This window comes from Macrobrachium nipponense, chromosome 23 (assembly GCF_015104395.2).
Source record: "Macrobrachium nipponense isolate FS-2020 chromosome 23, ASM1510439v2, whole genome shotgun sequence".
Taxonomy (NCBI): Eukaryota; Metazoa; Arthropoda; class Malacostraca; order Decapoda; family Palaemonidae; genus Macrobrachium; species Macrobrachium nipponense.
This window is the reverse complement of record NC_061090.1, coordinates 53184364-53201863: the sequence shown is the minus strand read 5'-3', so window position 1 is coordinate 53201863 and position 17500 is coordinate 53184364. Positions and strand designations below refer to the sequence as shown.

Below are 17500 nucleotides of genomic sequence, written 5' to 3'. Positions count from 1 at the left end.
GAGAAGTAGGTACAAATAAACGAACTAATCCTTTCCGAGGTGCTCGCATTACCAGTTTATTATTATTATTATTATTATTATTATTATTATTATTATTATTATTATTTAGATAAATATGAGCCTTCCAAGTTGTTTTATGACCTGACAAAAATTAATACATGCTGACATTTAAGGTCAAAAACAATTTTGGATTTTACACATCAGCCATCTGAGTATCTGTGCCTCGAGTGTCATAAAAATCCAGAGAAAAATTAAACGTTAATCTGTAAATTGACCCGTGACTTTAACGGATATGTCAAGATGTGCAAATATATAAAATAGTGAATATCTTTGAAACATAATGTCGAGTTCTGAAAGCCATCGTCCTCAATCTAAGTTTCAGAGTTACAGAAAAAATATCTTAAATTTTGCCCTCTGCGTCAACCTGTGACCTTAAAAAAAAAAACAGGTAAATATCAACTGGTTTCATGAGACTTCGATGACAAAATTACAGATCAAATATGATAAACCAATGGCAACGACATAAAGAGATGGTCGAATGACAGCAAAAATGACAGACATTTTAATGATAGGATATATTCACACTCGGCAATGAAAAGAAAAACGAGAAGAGAGAAAACGATAATAATTATGCCGGTTATCAGCAAGGAAGAAATAAAAAAGAACGGCCGAAAATCTCCGGAAGGCGAAACGATCGAAAAATATTTGAAGGCCTAATGTATACGACAGAGAGAGAGAGAGAGAGAGAGAGAGAGAGAGAGAGAGAGAGAGAGATGGTTATCTAAAAAAAATAAAAAATAAATCTTTCGAAGGCGAAACGATCGGAAAATATTTGACGGCCTGATGTACGACACAGAGAGAGAGAGAGAGAGAGAGAGAGAGAGAGAGAGAGAGAGAGAGAGGCGCGTTCAATTGGCCAAATGAAAACTAAATGGCAGGCAGAGCGTATCAAAGGCCTGGCGGAACAAGGAGTACCATTGCAGTTGAACAGAGTTAAAAGGTCGAAAGGGAAGAACAACTCGCTCAAATTTGAGCTTAGAGACTGCTCTCAGAATAGCGAGGGGTTGGAGCGGGGATTGGGGGGGAGGGGGACCGGGGAATTATGTTCCATTCCGTTTACTCATGGAGGACAGACCTTTCCATTCTTTTATTAAGAAGTAGAACCAGCTATTTTGTATCAATATTTCTCTTTTCCTCTTATTCCTTTCCCCTCTTATCCTATTTATTATTTTTTTAGAAATAATACACTAACGTCAAACAAATCCCATTTAATCTTTAAAAATAATATAGCAACATCAAAAACTCCCTTTTTCTAATGTGATATTTTTTTTATATAATACACTAACGTCAAAAAAATCCCATTCATTTTTGATAAATAATATAGCAACGTCAAAAATTACCTTTTTCTAAAGTGATATTTTTATAGATAATACACTAACGTCAAAAAATCAATTACTTTTTATAAATAATATAGCAACATCAAAAAACCCCTTTTTCTAAAGTGATATTATTTTATAAATAATACACTAACGTCAAAAAAATCCCGTTAATTTTGATAAATAATATAGCAACATTAAAAACTCCCTTTTTCTAAAGTGATACTTTTTTCCTTAAACGGAAAAATAGCCCATGATCTTCACAAACATATTAAAACCATTTCTCTACAGCCGAGTAAAGACTCGGACCATAAATATATGAAAACAGCTCTCAAGCTTTGTACTAAAGAAAAATATATTATCATAATATTCACATACATAAATGAATATAATTTTCTTATTTGCAAAAAAAAAAAAAAAAAAAAAAAAAAAAAAAAAAATCTGGAATCTTAAAGCGTTCCCCGTGTTCCAATCAAGGTATCGGCTGCTTTTCGTAAAGAAAAATGATCCGAAAGTTTTTTTTTTTTTGCACCTCTCACAATATTTGGAGATACTGAATGGAATCACTGGAACATTTCGGACTATCTGGACACAAACGGCCTTTAAATAATACGTTTTTTATTTCCTATTTTCATAAAACGATCCATATTATAATAATTTTAAGGTATGAATTTATGAATATGGGACTACAGAAATATTTTCCGTATTCCTATTACCACTTCGTATAAAAATGCAAGCATGAATATTTGGAATAGAATGGAATACAGGGAATTTAGACCAAAGGCCAAGCACTGGGATCTATGAGGCAATTCAGCGCTGGAAAGGAAACAGAGAATAGGTAGGTTTGAAAGGTTTAACAGGAGGAAACCCTCGCAATCGCACTATGAAACAATGGTTAGTAGAGTGTAGATAGCAAGACGGAAGAAAAGTAATATGAATGGATGTACAGTAAAAGAAACGTAAGTGGTCGAAGCTAGGGGCCCAAGGGACGCTACAAAAAAACTTTAGTAATGCCTACAGTGCACCCTGTGAGGTGCACTGACGGCACAACTAAAATGGGGAACAGCAGGTTGGTTATTATAAAAAACAATTTTATGATTATAGAACATGACGAAGTAGGACGAGAAAACATTAGAAAGAAAGCTAAATTCAAAATTCACGAAGAGAGTGAGTCCAAGATAAAAAGGAATGGGTCACTATGCAGGGGTATAACGGACTGTTGGTGAACAGTGTCTTATGTTGTTGTTATACATCTACATTTGGTATAATTATATATATATATATGCAATATATATATGTATATATTACGATCTCGACTCTCGAGATCGACAGGTTCTTAAAAATAATAAGCAATTGGGCTGTAATGACTGACGACAGGTGACAAACAAAGGAGGGAGTAGCATAACAAAACCAAAAAGTTACCTTGAAATTAATTTATTTACAAGAGTTAAATACATTATGTACAGTGAGTCAAGGTTCTGGGTGGCAAAAACACAAAAAAAAATTATAAACTAACAATAATATTTAAAGCCAGTTGAAGAATCAATAAAATCCACCGTTCAATAACAAAGCCAAAATAATGACAAAATAGGCTGTATAAGGGCAATAACAATCTGTAAATATAATTAATAGAAATAGGCAGCATAATAAATAATTAAAATTAACACTGAAGCGGCATAATGATACTCAGAGCAAATCGGGAACACTTCCTCAAACAATGAGGACAACAGTCCAATGCCGGACGATCAAGACAGAGCCGATACGACAACCACCTCGTCCTTGGAAACAATATGGACATCCTCCTCGAATGCAGGACGATCAAGACAGAGTTGATACAACAACCATCTCGTCCTCAGATACAGTATGGATGTCCTCCTCGACCTCTGGACGATCAAGACAGGGTTGATACAACCACCAGCTCGTCCTCAGATACTCTCTGCTGCTCTGATGCCAAGACTCTACCTCTCTGCCGCTCTGAACTTGACTGGTCGTTTTGCCCTCCAGAACCTGACTGACCAAGTTTGACGCCATCCAACAGACGTCAACTCACCAGCAATTAAAAACAAAAACAAAGGAGGCAACAATCAGCCAAGGGAACAATCGGCAAACGATTGTTCCTAAACATATATATATATATATTATATATATATATATATATATATATATATATATGCAAGCATGCACGTATATGTAAGTAAGTTTGTATGTGTATCTATCAATGCATATATGTATGTGTGTATACATATATATATATATATATATATATATATATATATATATATATATATATATATATATATATAAATAAACATAATATAAATATATATATATATATAAATATATATAATATATATTATATATATATATATGTATATATATAATATATATATATAATATATATATATATATATATATATGTATATATATATATATATATATATATATATATATATATATATATATATATATATATATATATGCAAGCATGCACGTATATGTAAGAAGGTTTGTATGTGTATCTATCAATGCATATATGTATGTGTGTATATATACATATATATAAATATATATATACATATATATATATATATATATATATATATATATATATATATATATATATATATATATATATATATATATATATATATATAAATATATATATATATATATATATATATATATATATATATATATATATATATATATATATATAACCACCGAAGACGCGGCCCAAAGGCCTCGGAAGGAGAACTCTTTTGTGAGAGGAGGGTCCTTGGCTGAAGAGCCTTCTTCAGGAACGAGCTCCGTGTCTACAGAGCTTGATCTGGGGGAATGTTATTATATAACGTCTCCTTACTTGATACTGCATTTGTGATGCGATAAATGTTATATTTGTGTGCGTGTATATATTGTATTAATAAATAGATATATATATATATATAATATATATATATATATATACGTATATCTATATATATAGATATATATAGGATATATATATATATATAGATATATATATATATATATATATATATATATATATATATATATATGTATATATATATATATATATATATATATTTATATATATTATATATATAATAATTCTCATTCTTTTTCACATTCTTCTCTATTAAAACTATTAAAATACTATGCAAATAATTCTTCTCTACGCTTCCATTCTCTATATACTCCTCTCTCTCTCTCTCTCTCTCTCTCTCTCTCTTCATATGCTTTTCTTGTTCCTAGCTCATCTTCATATCTGTATTTTCATCCCTTTCCTCTCAACTTGATGCTCATCTGTCTTCACTTTTACTTCAAGCAAATAATTATCAAGTATACATTAAGGTACTCCTCCTCTCACCATGAACTTCTTTATGTCATCTAGACTGAATAAATAAATGCATAATCTAAAAGCTCACTGAACCATAATCCCCTCTTTCACAGTCATTCCTGGAGGCAGTGTCTAGCAGCATTCATTTCCAAACATCAAGACCATTTTTCAACACAGTTCCAAAAAAAAGGTCCCCCTTCATTCTCATCCACTTCTGAAACTGCATTGCTATCAACAGCGTCATCTCTTTCTCTGCCCAGTAGCTTTGCTTTCAAATCGCTTAGAACAACCGGCCCTACATGCTCTCCAAACCAACTGATGCATAGATTCAACCCTCCCTACAGAGTTTCATTCATGAACGAATGCACTTGAACTCTTTCAACTATTCTCGTAGTGTCCCTAACATCACAGGCGATAACTCTATGACGACCTATGAGGTCATACAGCGCTGATAGTACGAAGGTATTAAAGTTATAACAGGAAGGCAACCTCGCAGTTGCACAACGGAAAAATTGTTATGAGAGGATGGAAGGTAAGAAGGAAGGAAAAGAATATGAACGGAGATACAGTAAACTGAATGAAAGGGGTTGCAACTAGGGGACCAAGGGACGCTGCAAAGAGCCTTAAGTAATGCCCATTGAGTACCGACGGTACTAGCCGTCCCCCCCCTCCCCTACAGGAGGTATCAAGGACGTAATAAACTTTTTCCTTCCGATCCCTACACCCACTTTCCTTCTTTCATCTTAGTCTCAGAGCCAGAATATCCGGCTTCCTCTCCTTTTATATTTCGGTGTGCTTGCAAGTGAATACTTGCTTATGGGGCTGTCAATTTCAAATCCGAAATTTGGTATAGTACTGCTCTTCGATATGAAATGAAACCACCACAAAAGCAATTCGGAAATATAATGCAACAGTGAAATATAAAACGCTTTAAAAACTCCTAAATGCTTCATGTTTTTTATTTTTTTATTTTTTTTCCATTTCTGTGTTCTTGCAAGCGAATACTTATTTGGTTTGGGGCTGCCAATGTCAAGTCTTATTAAATTTGGTACTGAGCTTCGAGATAATAATTAAACCACACGAAAGTCATTCAAAAATAAAATATAAAGAATAGAATATAACAACAAGTTATAACAAATAAAATACAAAAAATTAAATATAACAAATAAAATATACTTAGGATGCAGACCCTCTCCTAAGCATACTTTATTAAAAGTAATGGTTACTTCAGCAGCGTTACACTTGTAGAGATTCTTCTCTATTTTTCGAATAGCGGCTTTTTCCGTGCTACTTAAACAGGCTAGTGGAGCGCCTATAGATATCATAGTTTTTCTGTAATATTCAGACATATAAATCGATTTTGACCCTGTATATGACCATGACCTTCATAGGCGCTCTACTAGCATGTCTAAGTAGCACGGAAAAAGCCGCTGTTCGGAAAATTGAGAAGAATCTCTACAAGTGGAACGCTGCTGAAGTAGCTATTACTTTTAATGAAATAAAATATACGAAATAAAAAATAACAAAATATACCAATGGTCAGCAACGTGGAGTCGTGTTTAATGTATCGTTGTGCAACGGAAAAAAAACAATCTACCGCTTTTTACAAAGTGTTCACACAACCCACAGACAGACGAGCAACAACTACATTAAAATACTCCCACTCCTCCCGCGCGCCGCCCCGACTCCTGCATCATAGTGGTATTTTGTTTCGGCAGGAACTCATGAATATACTGATGCCATATCTCGTTTACCGCCAGATGAATATTTACAGCACTTTATAACCGGGATTAAAGATATAGAAACATACGGATCGCTGTTATTTTTCGCCTGGACTCTGGATAATGGCTGGGAGGGAGGGGAGGGGAGGGGAGGGGAGGGAGGGGAGGGGAGGGGAGGAAGGGGTGGAGGGAAGGAGGAGGAATTTCATTCTTACTTAAGACGGACATCTTTATGCCCAGGTTAAGAGCGTGTGGAGAGAGGCGGGAAGAAATGGAGCAACAGAAGACGCTTAGAAGAGTGTAAATAGGGCGGATGAATAGAGAGAGAGAGAGAGAGAGAGAGAGAGAGAAAGAGAGAGAGAAAGAGAGAGAGAGAGCGCTTAATAGGAACCCAGAGGTATTCTTGCACAAATCTTGAGGGTTTTCTCTCTTCGGGCAACATATGACAATACACAAAGCACTACACCCAAGAGCAAATACGGACAGACTATACATAACACGAAAGGAAGGAGGGAGAGGACTACTAAGTGTAGAGGACTGCGTCAACATCGAGAACAGAGCACTGGGGCAATATATGAAGACCAGTGAAGACGAGTGGCTCTAGAGTGCATGGGAAGAAGGACTGATAAAAGTAGACGAAGACCCAGAAATATACAGGGACAGGAGAAAGACAAGCAGAACAGAGGAATGGCACAACAAACCAATGCACGGATAATACATGAGACAGACTAAAGAACTGGCCAGCGATGACACATGGCGATGGTTACAGAGGGGAGAGCTGAAGAAAGAAACTGAAGGAATGATAACAGCGGCACAAGATCAGGCCCTAAGAACCAGAAATGTTCAAAGAACGATAGATGGAAATAACATTCCCATATGTAGGAAGTGCAATATGAAAATTGAGACCATAAACCACATAGCAAGCGAATGTCCGGCACTTGCACAGAACCAGTACAAAAAGAGGCATGATTCAGTGGCAAAAGCCCTCCACTGAAGCCTGTGCAAGAAACACCAGCTACCTTTCAGTAATAAGTGGTACGAGCACCAACCTGAAGGAGTGATAGAAAACGATCAGGCAAAGATCCTCTGGGACTATGGTATCAGAACAGATAGGGTGATACGTGCAAATAGACCAGACGTGACGTTGATTGATTAGTTTATAAAAAAAAATTTTTTGGCACATAGCCAAGCGCCGGAGCCGAGGGGCCATTCAGCACATATATATCTTAAGAATAAAAAAAAATTCACTGTCGCACAAACATGCACACAACCGATCTAACATACAAATCATTAATTCATAAAAACCAAACAAGAAACCTAAAACAATTAAGAGAAAATTGCAATTCATAAAAAAGACCAATATTTTTTAAAAATGTCATAATTTGCTCTGCCTGAGCAACTTCACCTAAAATATCGGCAAGAGTCTTATTTGCCAGCAAACAAGCTCTACGTTTGTTTTCAAAATGAGGACACTCCACCAAAATATGCACCACAGTCAAATCCACATGACAGGTGGAACAGCGAGGAACCTGCCTATCCGCTCCACTCATCATTAGATACCTGTGAGTATATTTAGTGTGGCCAATACGTAATCTAGCTAAAAATATCTCAGACCTTCTGTCCATCCGGCTATGAGGCCAAGGATGAACAGAAGGCCTAATCAACTTTAATTTAAGATTATTATCTAAAGTAGACCAGTGGGCCTGCCACTGGTCTCTGCAATAAAATCGAATGGTACTTTTAAAATCGGAAACAGGGACGCCCATGTTGGAAATGTGCCTAAGCCTAGTTGCAGCCTTAGCAGCAGCGTCGGCTCGCTCATTCCCAACAATTCCAACATGGGACGGAGCCCAACAAAACCTAACAGAAAAACCTCTTCTATTAATTAAAAGATAAAACCAATCTTGTACTTCTTACACTAAAGGGTGGCAAGAGACTAGGCTTTTGAGAGTCGGTAAAAATGGCAAAAACCTTGTTAGTACAAGAAATATAAAAAATATATTTAAGAGCAGTCAAAACTGCCAGCAGTTCAGCTGTAAAAAAACAGAGGAATTAGATGGAAGCTTCTTTTTAATATTATCACTAGTCACTACAGAGCAACCAACACCATCAGAACCCTTCGAGCCATCAGTATATATAGGATGAGAATCACTATGTTCAAAAGCATGATCCAAGAAACTTGCCCTCAACTGATCACCAGACCTGTTGCTCCTGCTGTCCCTAATTGGGCAGATTTCTAAGCGTGGCCTATTCCAAGGTGGAAACTCTGAGGGCGAAATTTCAGCTACTGCAGGGGGTAGTAATCCCACCTCCCTGGCAGAGCTTGCTAGTCGAACTTCAAGCGGCTTTGCAGTCTAGGTCTATTTGGGGCTCTATCAGTTGGTTCTCTAACGTACTTATAGTTAGGGTTTAGCTTTGACGTAAGTACTCTTGATATGACTCCCAAGCCTAATTCCTCCCTACGGATAAATAGTGGGGGAAAACCTGACTCAACATATAAGCTTTCTACTGGAGAAGCTCTATAGGCTCCCGTACAAATACGTAAACCCAAATTATGGACAACATCTAATTTCTCCAGTGTTGTCTTGCATGCACAACCATAAACTTGACAACCATAATCAATTTTGCTTAGGCATAAAACCTGGTACATCCTCAAAAGGGTAATTCGATCTACCCCCCAATTAAAATTAGACACAGCTTTAAGAATATTAAGACGAAGCTTCACGTTACATACAACTTCATTAACATGTTGAGTAAAAGTTAATTTCTTATCAAACGTAACACCTAGATACTTGATGCTATCTTCATAAGGTAAAATCGAATCATTTAAAAACAGCATAGGGATCTCTTCCACTCTTCTTAATCGGCAAAATCGTATAGCTTTGGCTTTTTCTGGTGAAAATTTGAACCCTTTAGCACTGGCCCATAATGTTGAAGCATTAATAGCAGTCTGGATCTTTTGACAAGCTTCGACAGCTGTAGACTTGCTACAGATTATTGCATAATCATTATTGCATAATCAAGAAGAAAGTATCACTCATTGATGTCGCAATACCATGGGACACCTGAGTTGAAGAGGAAGATAGGGAAAAATGGATAAGTATCAGGACCTGAAAATAGAAATAAGAAGGATATGAGATATGCCAGTGGAAATTGTATCCATAATCATAGGAACACTAGGCACGATTCCAGATCCCTGAAAAGGAACCTAGAAAAACTAGAGGTTGAAGTAGCTCCAGGACTCATGCAGAAGAGTGTGATCCTAGAAACGGCGCACATAGTAAGAAACGTGATGGACTCCTAAGGAGGCAGGATGCAACCCGGAACCCCACACTATAAATACCACCCAGTCGAATTGGAGGACTGTGATAGACATAAAAAAAAAAATAAATAAATAAATAAATAAAAAATAATAATAATAATTATAATAATCTTGATTTTATAAGGGTGTATAACAGTCTTTCCTGGAGGCAGTGTCTCGTAACATTAATTCTTTTAACATTTTGAGTTTCTTAGCTCATGGCAAGACGGATTATTATTTTTCTAACGTAACGCCTCACTTGCCTCAAGATATATATATATATATATATATATATATATATATATATATATATATATATATATATATATATATATATATATATATATATATATATATATATACATATATATATATATATATATATATATATATATATATATATATATATATAAATACACACACACACACACACACACATATATATATATATATATAAATAAATCACACACACACACACACACACTATATATATATATATATATATATATATATATATATATATATATACGTGTGTGTGTGTGTGAGCGTGTGTGTGTGTGTGTGAGCGTGTGTGTGTGTGTGCATTATACTCGGTTTATATTCTATGACCCTTTGTTATTGCTGTGATAGAAGCTGTAACTGGAAATACAAGTGAATAGGTGTGATTGCCTAAATCTCACTGGCAATTAAATGAGTTCCCAGTCCCTAAATCTTCTGAACTCGAATACATACGTACGTACGTACGTACATGCATTTATAACTAGTGGTGTCAATGTCCAAAATGTATATGATTTTAAACTCATTATCATTTAAAAACAATCATCATCTTACCGTTTATAAGCGCTTGAATGCCTTTAATATCTTAAAAACTGTTCATATTCAGAAAGCTTAAGCGTTATCATCAGCTATTCAAATTCCATACTTACAGAAACATTGGCATTTAGACTGTTTACATTTCAATAGATATTTTACAGATCTTACTGATCTGTAAAATCTTACTGATTTTACTGATCACGGTAGACAGAATACCCAACTGAGGCCGCAGCACTGAGACGGAAATTGACGGTAAAAAGTTTGAAGGGTGTGAGAGGAGGAAAACCTCAAAGCAACAGCTGCACTGTGAAACAACTGTTCGGAGTAGATGGAAAGCAAAATTAAAAAAAAAAAAAAAGAATATGAATGGAGGTACAGTAAAATGAATAAAAATGTATTGCATCTCGAGGCTAGAAACCCAAAAGTAATGCCTACAGTGCATCGCTTGAAATGCACTGACGGTGCTGCCCACCCCTACTGATCGTACGAACAATAATAATTGTTGTTTTGACATTCATAGAATTTGAATTTTCCGTCATCTGCCCTCATGATGTTAAATGTCATTCCTTTCTTCTCTCCGCCTCCAGGCACACCGTCATCCTGATGGTGTTGACGTACATCCTGCCCTTGCTGAGCATGGGCTTCACCTACGCGAGAATCGGCTGGACCCTGTGGGGCAGCAGGAGCATCGGGGAACAGACCCCGAGGCAGGTGGAGAGCATCAGGTCTAAAAGGAAGGTAAGAGTCCTCAATAGCAGTTTGCTTTTTATGGGGAATGCGGGGGGGGGGGGGGTGGGGGGGGGGGGGGGGGGGCGGGGTGGCCGGGTGGGGGGAGTAGTTTAAAACTTAAATATTTTGATTAGGTTGTATGTATGTATGTACGTATGTATGTATGTGTATTATATACATATAGTATATATATATTGTGTATATATAATCATATGTATGATACATACATATATATATATATATAATATATATATATATATATATATAATATATATATATATATATAAATAAAAATATGCATATATATAAATATATATATATATATATATATATATATATATATATATATATAAATATATGTTATATATATATATTATACATATAATATATATATATATATATATGTGTGTGTGTGGTGTGTATATATATATATATAATAATATATATATGTATATATATATATATATTCATAATATATGATTATTATATATATACACACACACATATATAATATATATATATTATATATAATATAATATATATACTATATATATATATATATATAGGTATAGGTATATATATATATATATATAATATAATATATAATATTATATAATATATATAATATAATATATACATATCATATATATATATATAAATATATATATATATATATATATATATATATATATATATATATATATATGTATATTTATATGCATGAATACCTGTCAACCACCAAACCGAAAAACTGGGGAACACAAAAAAAAAAAAAAAAATTCTTCAACATAAAAAGACAAAACGAAATTCCATTTTCTTTCAGCCCCCCCACCAAAACACACACACACACACACACACACATACACACAAACTCCCCCTACCCGCGGAAACCACTCTTAATTCCTCATCGGACAGAACCGATACAACAAAAAGAAGAAGAAGGCTTAATTCATTAACTTAACAAAGGTTCGAGCGAGATCCTTTCGACCGTTTGTGTTTGCAACCCCCCCCTCTCCCCCTGACGCTTTTTTTCCCTGGCAATTCAATTCGTAGAGTTTTTCTTTGGGCAGCACAAATTGCAGCACCTACCGAGAAGGATCAGTAATTGGATGGGGGTGGCGTGGGGGGGAAGGTGGAGGGTCTGGCATCTTCATCACAAAGGCCAAGGAAGTGTTTGTTTGTTGTTACTGTAGATCTTAGCTACTATTGGAATGCTGCTAATGTGCTGGTCTTAAGATGGTTTGACTTCTCTCCAGTGAGTACATATAAAATATTCAGCCATGAAATCAAATGTGATACCATCCGCTTGAAGGATAAAGATAAACACGTATACTCGTACATACATAAGTATTATACAAATTCATATAGGAAGGTATTGTTTGTGTGCTTGCATTATATATATATATATATATATATTATATATATATATAATATATATATATATATATATATATATATATATACTTAAAAAATCACAGTAGATGCACGTGACTTCATTAAATAAGCGAATACCACAGGAAAATGATAGTCAGAAATCCAAGCGCTTTCGTCTTTACTAAGACATTGTCAAGGAACGAATGAAATACAATTGGAGAGAAAGTTATCAGATAAACAACAGATCAAAAACACCAGATGGTTAGTTGTCAAAAGGGTAAAAATTAAAAGAGATAATCCAGGATGATCGGATATCACACGGTCACAAACCTAAACAGATTTGACCCAAGCCGAAATTACAAAGTATCTTTACTGTCCAAAACATGTAAAAACTGAATATATTAATTTTGTTGCTTACATTTATCTACAACTTTTTTTTATCATGAAAACATCAAGTTTAAATAAACCAAGACTTAAATTTAGAACATTTCTATTATTTGACTTGATGAAACCAGATTCAATGATGTTCCTTTTAACTGTGTCATTACATGGAATTAAGGCTTTATTAACTGGAGTCAAGCAAGAGCCTTAATCCCATGTAATGACACAGTTAAAAGGAATACCACTGAATCGCTGTGTCATCAAGTCAAATATGGAAATGTTCTCAAATTTAAGTGTTGGTTTAATTTAAAATTGAAATTAATAATAAAAAAAAAGTTGTAGAGGAATAAAGCAACAAAAATTAATATATTCAGTTTTTACATGTTTTGAACTGTACGGATACTTTGTAGTTGCTGTTAGGGTTAAATTATGCTTTGGTTTGTGACCGTGTGATATCCAATAATGCTGGATAATCTCTTTAACTTTTACCCTTTTGACAATTAACCATCTGGTATTTTTGATCTGTTGTTTAACTGATAACTTTCTCTCCAATTGTATTTCATTCGTTCCTTGACAATATCTTAGTAAAGACGAAAGCGCTTGGATTTCTGACTATCATTTTCCTGTGGTATTCGCTTATATATATAATATATATATATATATATATATATATATATATATATATATATATATATATATATATATATATATACGTATATATATTATGTGTGTGATTATTATTAACGCTGTTTACAGTAAATATAAGAAAAAAATTTTGAACGTGCAGAACAATTCTTTTAAACTAAACTATACGTCAGAAGGCAAATGTTTATTTCAGTTTACCCTGATGTCTGTTGCTAAAACCTGCGACAAACTGGAGTTGTTGTTAACCAACCCAGTTATGATAAAAGAATTCCCTAACACCCCCTTACCCGCCCCCAACCCCACCCACAAAATATAAATCTCATATCTATTTTGGACGCAGGGGGCCCAACTTGCCGTGTATTCGGGAAGGTGCTATCGCTTGTCCAAACTTCCAAAATAAACTACGGGAATAAAAGTCGTTAAATATTTCATCTTCCTCCTCCCGCCAGCCTCCCATCTCCCCCTCCCCGGGAAGAGGGGGAGATGGAATTTGCATTTGTTTCCTCTCGCAAGTCTACGCGAGAAAGAAAATGGTTCATTTCGTGCCGGGGTAAAAAAAATAAATAAATAAGAATAAAAAAAGGAGTTCTGACGGTGTAGATCGTTCGCGAAAAAAAATATGCCTCGCTCTTTGATCAATCGTGTGAGGCCAATCGAACTTGTTATTATGATTATCCAAAGAAAACTCATAATCACATGAGTCAATCTTTGCTGACGAAATCTTTCAAACACAAATATGGCGTTGTTGCGATTTTTTTTTAACAAGTTTTGAAAGGCACGAATACATTTTTATTTGTTTATCTATTCATTAATTATTTTTTTTAATTAGTGGGTTCTCTTGTTTCCGTATTTCCCTTTACTTCCTCTTACTTCTTCCTAATGAACGCCTTAATATTGTTTGGAAGCTTGAATTTCAGGGCACTGGCTCCTGTGTGGTTATTCCATGGGAATAGGTTTCATCTAATAATAATAATAATAATAATAATAATAATAATAATAATAATAATAATAATAATAATAATAATTATGTACACTTAGCTGTAAGTCTGACTAAAAAACGAAAATTTAATAGGGAAATTCACAAAATTAAGACACCATAATTATTATTTTTTATTACAATTATTTATGTGATTTTTACTGTTACATCAGCTACTGCCACTAAAGGCGTTGCATTATGCAACTGCAAGTACAACATCAATAACAATAACAACAATGGGAAAGTAAATCCACGGATGCTTTGCATATGAACGGACAAATCGCTGAAAAAGGAAAAAGCTGTCACTGACATCTCACAAATTTAATCACTGACGCTTAAAAGCATCGTAATTGAGAGATGAAACAACAGGACGCATTTTTATTTTTTATTTTTTTATTTTCACCGTTTCCTTTGTAATGCTGGAATGTTATTGCTGTAAATTGCACATCGCGTAATCGTAGTTACTGGATTCTCTTTGACTGGTCTCTTATCGAATTGCTGCCTTCTCTCTCTCTCTCTCTCTGTCTCTCTCTCTCTCTCTCTGCTTTGCCAATCCGAATAGCATACTAAATGCATACGCTACACCGTCAACGCACTTATCCATAAAGATAAAAAAAAGATAAGATGCATCTAATACGAGTTGGCATCAGTACGTACAGATATTTCTTTATATCTATATAATTTCTTGTATTATTATAAATTAATGTAAAGTATATTAACCCGCATGTCTTTCAAAACCGATATTTTTATTGTTTAAAGTCCTATGGAGCAATAACCATACCCTACGTTTATCTCATCATTATTATTATTATTATTATTATTATTTTTATTATTATTATTGCTCTATCACAGTCCTCTAATTCGACTGGGTGGTATTTATAGCGTAGGGTTCCGGGTTGCATCCTGCCTCCTTAGGAGTTCGTCACTTTTCTTACTATGTGCCCCGTTTCTAGGATCACACTCTTCTGCATGAGTCCTGGAGCTACTTCAGCCTCTAGTTTTCCCAGATTCCTTTTCAGGGATCTTGGGATCGTGCCTAGTATTCCTATGATTATGGGTACAATTTCCACTGGCATATCCCATATCCTTCTTATTTCTATTTTCAGAACTTGATACTTATCCATTTTTTCCCTTTCTTTCTCTTCAACTCTGGTATCCCATGGTATTGCGACATCAATGAGTGATACTTTCTTCTTGATTTTGTCAATCAACGTCACGACTGGTCTATTTGCACGTATCACCCTACCTGTTCTGATACCATAGTCCCAGAGGATCTTTTCCTGGTCGTTTTCTATCACTCCTTCAGGTTAGTGTTCGTACCACTTATTACTGCAAGGGAGCTGGTGTTTCTTGCACAGGCTCCAGTGGAGGGCTTTTGCTACTGAATCATGCCTCTTTTTGTACTGGTTCTGTGCAAGTGCCGGACATTCGCTTGCTATGTGGTTTATGGTTTCATTTTTCGTATTGCACTTCCTGCATATGGGAGAGATGTTATTTCCATCTATCGTTCTTTGGACATATCTGGTTCTTAGGGCCTGATCTTGTGCCGCTGTTATCATTCCTTCAGTTTCCTTCTTGAGCACTCCCCTCAGTAGCCATTGCCACGTGTCATTGCTGGCTAGTTCTTTAGTCTGTCTCATGTATTTTCCGTGCATTGGTTTGTTATGCCAGTCCTCTGTTCTGCTTGTCTTTCTCCTGTCTCTGTATATTTCTGGGTCTGCGTCTACTTTTATCAGCCCTTCTTCCTATGCACTCTTGAGCCACTCGTCTTCACTGGTCTTCATATATTGCCCCAGTGCTCTGTTCTCGATGTTGACGCAGTCCTCTATGATTAGTAGTCCCCTCCCTCCTTCCTTTCGTGTTATGTAATAGTCTGTCCGTATTTGCTCTTGGGTGTAGTGCTTTGTGTACTGTCATATGTTTCCTCGTTTTCTGGTCTATGCTGCCTTCGTCCATTCCACTAGTCCTGCGCAGTATCTGATTACTGGCACTGCCCATGTGTTTATGGCTTTTATCATATTTCCGGCGTTGAGTTTTGACTTGAGTATTGCCTTGAGTCTCTGCATATATTCTTTCCTGGTCGTGTCCTTTATCTCTTGATGTTTTATATCCCCTCCTTCCATTATTCCCAGGTATTTTGGTATTTGTATCCAGTCTCATCTTATTGTGTTTGATGTTGTTCCCATCTGGTGGTAGCTTTATCCCTGCAGTCCTTGTTACTTTGCCCTTTTGTATGTTGACTATGGCGCACCATTTTTCTATTCCAAACTCCATCCTGATGTCCCCCAGATACAATCCTTACAGTCTGGATTAGGGTATCTATTTCCCTTGATGCTGCTTACCATACAGCTTGATGTCGTCCATGAAAAATTCAGATGGTTATAATTCTGGTTTGCCTGATTTTCTTGAGTTGGTACCCAGCATCCACCATCTTTGCAGTACTTTTCCGTCATGGGAATCATGGCTTACTACGAAGAGTAGTAGGGGGGGAAAGTGAGTCGCCCTGGAAGATCCCTCTCCTGATATTAACCTCTGCTAGTCTTATTCCAGAGCTTGTAAGTATTGTATTCCAGTTGCGCATTGTATTTTTGAGGAAGCTGATGGTGTTTTCCTCTGCCCCATATATTTTCAGGCATTCTATTTACCATGTGTGTGGTACCATGTCGAAGGCTTTCTTATAGTCTATCCATGCCATGCTTAGGTTGGTTTTCCTTCTCTTACTGTTCTTTTTTTTTTTTTCCTTACCATTTGTCTCAGGAGGTGGTCTTTTGCTCCTACACTTCCTTCTGCAGCCTTTCTGTTGGTGGGGGTGGATGGTGTTTGTATCCTCTAGGTAGTTGTATAGCT

The 17500-nt window shown here is 35.4% G+C and overlaps 1 protein-coding gene and 1 long non-coding RNA gene across 3 annotated transcripts in view; one reads left to right on the top strand and one right to left on the bottom strand.

The window, feature by feature from the left end:
- LOC135200788 (uncharacterized) overlaps positions 1–17500 on the bottom strand; it is a 370704-nt gene that overhangs the window by 270621 nt on the left and 82583 nt on the right. The gene's annotated exons all lie outside the window — the stretch shown is intronic.
- LOC135200775 (tachykinin-like peptides receptor 99D) overlaps positions 1–17500 on the top strand; it is a 320400-nt gene that overhangs the window by 236668 nt on the left and 66232 nt on the right. For both annotated transcript variants that reach the window (XM_064229419.1, XM_064229428.1), the window contains exon 3: positions 11136–11286. In XM_064229419.1, the coding sequence (XP_064085489.1) occupies positions 11136–11286 (151 nt within the window). The remainder of the gene's footprint in view (positions 1–11135; positions 11287–17500) is intronic.